Consider the following 7,655-nt stretch of genomic DNA (forward strand, 5'->3'; position numbering starts at 1 on the left):
GGGGGTCTATTCTTGCATCTATTTAAAGATTGACTTAAACTTATACCAAACTTGTCTTGAACTAATGTTTTGAACTTGACCTTATACTGACACCTAGTGGTGTGGAAGAAGCATCATGCAAAAAAAGTTTAAAGGGGTCATATGATACATTTTTAAAGATCATTATTTTGTGCATTTGGTGTAACAGAATATGTTGACATGCTTTAATGTTCAAAAAACACATTATTTTTCAAATACTGTACATTATTGTAAGTCCTCTATGCCCCGCCTCTCTCAAACGCTTCGTTTTCTACAAAGTCCCTGCTTCCGACAAGCGCAGTCTGCTCTGATTGGCCAGCTGACCCAGTGCATTGTGATTGGCCGAACACCACAAGCACTCGTCGGAAATGTAACGCCCCTTACCATAATTGCAAGCTTCATCTTTCAAAATAAATGTAAAGACAGAGCCCGAAAGGGGAACAGAGTCTCGTGACAGACAGTGATGAATATGTGTTTGCAGTACACAAGCCATTTTTAAGACAGCTGACTCCACTGTGATGGGTCTCGCTCTCTTTCTCGCTCACGCGCGCACAGCTCTCTCTCTCGCTCGCACGCACACACACACACACACACACTGGAAGGGTTTCAGGACAAGCACGGCGGATACAACTCAAGCCATCTTTAGCTTTTTATTGCGTACACATACACAATAATCATTTACAAGCAAGGTAGCCTGAATGTTACTGCTACGCTAGCCTATCAGCTAGTTATATGTGACATTTTAGCTTGTCAGCTAACTAATCAGTTAGGATGCTAGGTTATAAACCAGCAAGCGTACCAGTCCTGATCAACAACAATGAAAATTTAAAAAAAACGGCGCATGCGCACTGACTAACTACACATATCAGATACACAATCTGGTGACTAGGAACGACAATAAAACATATCTGTAACCTAGTAGGATTATAACATATATGAAATATAACATAAATGTGCCTGCATTTAGAATAAGATGGTAAATATACACACCTATTTCTTCAAATACCCCAGAACATAATAACAACATCTATCATTTGTAATATACATATGCAATTAATAGTGACACCTGCTGGAAAGTTCTACCCAGCGTCTCCCTTACATGGCTGCTTCAACACTAACTGCGGTTACTGAAACCACGCCTTCTTTCTTTGCATGAACATTTGGGCGGCATTATGCAAATATTTCCACATAGTGAGGTAGATATGTGGGGGCGTGTTAGAACGAGCCGTTTTAGGGGGGGTGTGGAAGAGTCTTAACTTTGATAAAGAATATCTCTTTGGTTTTGAGTCTTTAGTCTTTGCAACTTCAGGGATCTTATCTATCTTATCTACAATCAGCTTGTAACACTTGAAATCGCATCATATGACCCCTTTAACAGTCATTTGATGTGCCATTCAGCCAACCATTATAAATTTATATAGCCAGCAAAGTTCTCAATAATGAGGGGTTACCAAGATAAAACAAATAAGATTTAGTTGATCACATTATCCCACCATGAGACAACCCTCACCATTAAAAAAATAAAACCACCTTTTTATGCTTTTAAAACATGATTTTTTTAGTACAAACAAAGTCCCTTTTCAGGAAAGTGAGTTTACAATTGCTTTCCACACTCACATAAGTATCATATTTCAAATCGGCAACAAAATCACACATAAACTATTTCTTAAATAGCATTTAAAAAAAGCTCATATTTCAGGCTGGTCCAGCCAACATGAAGTCCTAAACACGCATCTCTGAACACTGACTGGCAACTAGAACTTCTAACGGCAGCTGCAGTGACATGATCACTTTACCAACTGGCGATTGGCTCTTTTATTTAGGCGGGACTTCTGCCATGTTGCTGTTAGACTTTCTCCCATTCGTAAGAAATATGAGTGCACCGTCTTTGTATATCTAAAGGCTTTAGTATAAATGATTTTAAACATATATTTGACAATTTCATGCTATTAATTTTTTTGTGTAAAATGACAATGCTGTCCTTGCAAGCACTGTTTTTTTCCATCTGGAAATGCAAATCTAGTTTATCTTTTTCAGTTCTATTTATACATTATAGTGAAGTTACTGCACACAAGCACACATGCTAACAATGGTCAGCATAGTGCCGCATTGCAAGCGTGGTCTCATAGCTGTGGTTTTAGCGAGCATCCACAAATCATCCCCTCCACACAAAGAAAATGCTCTTCTTGCACTGCGTTCGACAAACACACAGTGTTTCATTGGCTCGTGGCTTGGCCTAACAGTCTATTTGTTTTGCTCTGTGGTAAGCGTACATGCACCTTGCTGTCAGATTTCCAGCTCATAAAAAGGCAGAAAAGATCAAAGAAAGGGATGAACAGGATGTGGTTAGCCTACATGAAAACTCACACACTCTGTTAACTTGGAGAAAGGTTCTGAGGAGACAAAAAAGAAACCACAGTGAGTGTGGGGTTAGATGTACAAGATGCAAGATTTACAAAATTAGAAGATCTGTGTGTACCCTGATGCTACTGTTGAGATTTTGATCATATGTATTCATTTAATATATACATAAATATTAAAAATGTTAAAAAAAAAAAAATTATATGAATTTTTCATTACATATAGCAGGGCTTTTTCAGTTAACTAAAACTAAAACCATAAAAAAATATTTTTGGTACTTGAAATAAAATACTCTTTAATCATATATATATAAATATAAAAACACAACTAAATGACTACATCTAGATCAGCAGGTTTAATTTTTCTTATGCTCATTAGAAAACTAAAACATGAGACACGAATGATCGTGTGGAAGGAAATTATGTTTTATCTGACCTTTTGTCTGGAAAGGATGCTAAAATTACCAGTTATAAGTGTCAGTGTAGAGACAGAATACAATGTGTCAATGACCTCAGAAGGGAAGTAGGTCTGTACAGTTGTTAGCATAGCGTTTGGTCTCACTAGATCTCTCTGTCCTTCACAATCAATCATTCTTCCACTGGTAACCCACAAAATGACGGCCTATCCGACAATGTGGGGTTTTTTGGAACCCCCGGTGGGAAGACTTGGGTTCCCACCCTGTGTGAATCACCCCAGTGGTCGCATTCATGTCCAGGATGCTGCACACTCCCCCAATGTTGATTAACACTTCAAAGGCACTTCAAAAAGGCTGTTGCTATTAGCATCGCTCAAGCATTTTTTAACTATCAACAGTACAGGCAATTGCTAATAGGCAGAGAGATGAAACTTAATACTTTAATATTAGTTAGCAGAACAATAGTGTAGCTGTTCAACTGACTAGCATAACTGCAACAACAACATTACAGAGTTTTAGGTTCAGACGTGAGGCACCTGTAACAAAGCTGGTCTCTAGCAAGCAAAGGTCAACATGTTCAGCAGAAATTGCTTTGCTATGACACTCATAACTTTTTCTGGTTCGCATTGATGACTGCTTGGTGAAATCTGACACACGAATGAACCAGCATGACCACTTGCAAATGAAATAACTGTGCTCTTTCGTTATAGGTAAAGCTCCCGGCGACAGCATGACTGAGAAGAGGCACTAATATCTGAGTAACTCTAGACACCACACACAGAAAGAGAACAGGTGGATCTAGTGTGAAACCAATCAGAAAAGTCACACCTGTTGAAAATTGAGTCCGCTTTCTCACGGGTGATGTGGGAACCTGAGGGAGAAGCTGAAGAGAGCTCTCTGAGAGGTCTGGGATTGCGTCGCAAACGGGAATTCATACCTGATGACAAGAAAGATGCAACCTACTGGGAGAAACGCCGCAAAAACAATGAAGCGGCGAAGCGCTCCCGAGAGAAACGAAGGGTCGGTGACTATGTTTTGGAGACTCAATTGGTTTCATTGAGCGAGGAAAACGCTTGTCTGCGAGCCGAGCTGTTGGCTCTGAAGCTTCGATACGGATTGCTTAACCCTAGGACTCCCTATTCCCCATCTCAAAGGGCTCTATCTCAGCTTCACGCTTTGGTGCCGCAACCTTTGGTTTCTTGCCCAGACAAAGACCTCTACTGGGGTAGACGGCAAGACAGAGAGGCATTCAATCTGTCGGGGATCCAACAAGCACCCATATGTCTTGGCACCCACCCTGGGTCGGCATTCCTGCCTACGCATCCTATGGCCATACGAAGAAATCACCCATACCACCTAGACTTCCCCAGTCTCCATTCTTTTACAGCTGCACCTTTACTCTTTCCTCCACACCTCACCCCAGCAGCAGCATCTTGGGCAGGACGGCCCCTGCTCCAGCCAGGGAATCAGAGGATCTTGTCGGACGAGGAGGGTGAGCAGCAGGTGCCAGCAGATTCCAGCACCGCTCTGCCACATAAACTAAGACTGAAGACGCAAACATCACAGCACAAAGATAACAGAGCTAAATCTGCATCTCCAATTCCTGCATACATGTCAGATTGAAATCAAGCTCTGGACTAAAATGACTCAGTAGTTATGAGTCATCCTACTCATTTTTGATGACTGAACCTTGGCTATATTCCAGGAAGTTTGTTGCAAACCATCATGATAAAAAAAATTTCTTTGATCAAAAGGTCACACATTCAGATAAAGTTTCCGAGATACATTTTAAAGAGTCAATATTTCCATCAATGAGGTGGAAAGAGGAAAACTTGAATTGGGATAATGACGCACATGTGTTTACTATTTTTTTAACCTTTAATATAGACAGGAAAGTTGGGGTGAGAGAAGGAGAACAGTAATTTTATTTTTTTTATTTTTTTTAAGTGAAGTGACGTATGCCCAAGTATGGTGACCCATACTCGGAATTTGTGCTCTGCATTTAACCCATCCAAGTGCACACACACACACACACACACACACACACACACACACACACACACACACAAGGGTCTCTCACCTCAGTCGTGGTATTCAGGGTGGAAGAGAGCGCTGTATATTCACTCCCCCCACCTACAATCCCTGCCGGACCTGAGACTCGAACCCACATTGTAGGTGGGGGGAGCGAATGTACAGCGCTCTCTTCCACCCTCAATACCACAACTGAGGTGAGACCCTTGAGCAAGGCACTGAACCCCCAACTGCTCCCCGGGCGCCGCAGCAATATAGCTGCCCACTGCTCCGGGTGTGTGTTCACAGTGTGTGTCTGTTCACTGCTGTGTGTGTGTGTGCACTTGGAATAGAAATAGGAATAGAAAAAGGAATTGACTGAAGTTGGACTTGAACAGGAATAGAACCATTCACTCTGCCATAACTTTCACAATAACTTATTTTCATTTATTTCACTTCTTGCATTTGTAATGTATATGTATGCATTTATTTATTTGGCAGATGCCTTTATCCAAAGCGACTTACATTGCATCCAATATATACATTTTATCATTCATGCATTGCCTGAAAATTGAACCTTGGTGTTGCTAGAATCATGATCCACTGTTTGAGCTAAAGCAATGCTACCTTCTTGTTTAATTCAGAATATAATCTATGTCTTATTTAATTTGGCCTCTGATTTTAAACTGACATTTACACATTTGACAGATGCTTTAAGCAAATTATATCACATGCAAACTATACATTTTAACAGTTCATGCATTCCCCAGCATTCAAAACCATTACTAATGCATTGTATTACTGTTTTGAGCTACAGAAAATGTTAGTTTTGAGATCTCAAAGCAGCAACTAACAAAATTAATTAAAAACAAAACAAAACAAAAAAGAAAAAAAACTGAAAAAAGCAGAACTGAAAAAGAAGTTGGATTTGTACACATGCTAAAATATGTTATGTATTATAATCCAAAGCACATTGTAAACTGATACTGATGGCATGAAGTTTCTTTCAAAATGTGAATATATGTTTCTGAGAGGCCTAAAACAGTGACTGGTTAACCACCAATCAGATGCATGCAAATTAGATTTTAGGGAAACTCACCACACCTTAGAGAGTCTGAAAGGAGGGGATAAGAGGATATTTCTGAAATCCTTTCGATCGGACTGGTGGAGGCAGCATGTTTGTACTTTTATTTGACTTCCATTTTGTCTTATCACTGGCTGTGTCATGTGACATCTCAGTCATGTGACTTGTTTGATATAGCACCTGTGTTTGTAAAGGTGTTCATGCACAAAGTAAGGTCATCTTTGACCTCTGTGAAAACAATTGCTTGCTTGCTACTCAAAAGTTAAAGTTGTGATCACGCAATAAGTGGCCTGTACTTTCTGTAAACATTTTTTGAAAATAATTTTAGAGATTTGAGTTCATATGAACCAGTGCAACACATGAGCAGAGTATACCTGCTGTAAACTAGTTTTAATTCAATTTCATGTTTTATTTTTAACTGCACAAAACGTTATGTATAGATTTTGTAAAAAATTACACAGCGCCAATCTCTGATGATGCTGTAACTCTTGTTAAATTTATAGCATACCGTTTTATACAAATGCACGATCAAAGTCAGCTTTTAGAGACAAATATCTCAGGTATGCACTGACTGGTCAACAAAACCAACTTCCACATCTCAGGAATTTTGCTTCTGTGATTGTTGGCCAAAATGACTTCTTACTCCATCATTTTAATATCGGTTTCTTCACATCAGTAACCTACTTCCACACTCCTTCAGTTTGTACAATTTGCTGAAACTCCTGAACCGTTGATATTAAAACACCTCTACATTCAGTATTTCAGGGGCTGTGAAGAGCCATTTTGATGGTCATATGGGACTCATTTGAACTTGTTCATAAGAATCTGAACTCTTCTCAGTCTTCCTGAGTGCCACTTGCATTCAGGAATTGTTTAATGGACTTAGCAATAGACATGCTAAGTTCTTGCTAAATACTTGAAGACAAATGCGTGCCTATGGTAACATGTTAGCAACAATAACTGCTGACAAACCATTAGCTGTGATGCTAATTGAAACATTTTTTTTCACATTTCATTTAATGAAATATGAATGTATTCAATTATGGAACGATTTACAGACAAAAGCAGAAATAACGATTAGCTGAAAATGGTTTACCTTAAGTCTTCCCTTTACCATCAGATCACTGATCCCTTTTTGCAATCGTAATGGATTGCAAACAAAAAAAAACAGATAGTGATCAAGTAATTTTACTTTTATTCATTTGCATTTGCATGTATGCATTTAGCAGACACTTTTTCGCAACTTACACTCAAGGTACACTCTTTGTCATTTATTACTGAACCTAGTGTACAGCAGTGTCATGCTAACAGCTAAGCTACATGGGTACTTAAATTACATATACTTTGATATTTGTTAGCACTTTTTGTCTTAAAGATTTACTTTTATTTCAATCTTTAGTTTAGCTGCATTAAGTTGTATGACCTTCAGAATGTTTTAATTTTTACAATAAAGTGCAAATGAAAATCTCAGCTTTTGACTTTATTCATTTATTGTACGCAGCATTGCAGAGTTCAGTAACACAGAACACAGAATTCATTGTTATAATATGCAGTGAGTATTACTTTTATCTTGACTGTGTTTTCTCCTTTACTGCAGTGAGACTGGCCAAGTGTGTGAGTTGTGCTGCTTGCTTCTGGTGACAGGTAGAAGGACTCCACGGGGCTGCTGCGGTTTGTAAGTGTGAAAGGGGCCTGCAAAAAAAGTTTCAGTGGCGTGTAGGGGTGGGAAAGGTGGAGTGGGGGTTTCTCAGCACTTATTAGTCACTG

The 7,655-nt window shown here is 39.2% G+C and overlaps 1 protein-coding gene across 1 annotated transcript; it reads left to right on the forward strand.

Moving 5' to 3' along the window:
- The first annotated feature begins 3,010 nt into the window (after window positions 1–3,010).
- LOC107586432 (nuclear factor interleukin-3-regulated protein-like) lies at window positions 3,011–4,417 on the forward strand. Its single transcript, XM_016273800.1, has 2 exons — window positions 3,011–3,034; window positions 3,617–4,417. The coding sequence occupies exons 1-2, from the start codon at window positions 3,011–3,013 to the stop codon at window positions 4,415–4,417; spliced, it is 825 nt and encodes a 274-aa protein (XP_016129286.1).
- The last annotated feature ends 3,238 nt before the right edge of the window (window positions 4,418–7,655 follow it).

Source organism: Sinocyclocheilus grahami, unplaced genomic scaffold (assembly GCF_001515645.1).
Source record: "Sinocyclocheilus grahami isolate Dianchi unplaced genomic scaffold, SAMN03320097.WGS_v1.1 scaffold81.1, whole genome shotgun sequence".
Classification (NCBI taxonomy): domain Eukaryota; kingdom Metazoa; phylum Chordata; class Actinopteri; order Cypriniformes; family Cyprinidae; genus Sinocyclocheilus; species Sinocyclocheilus grahami.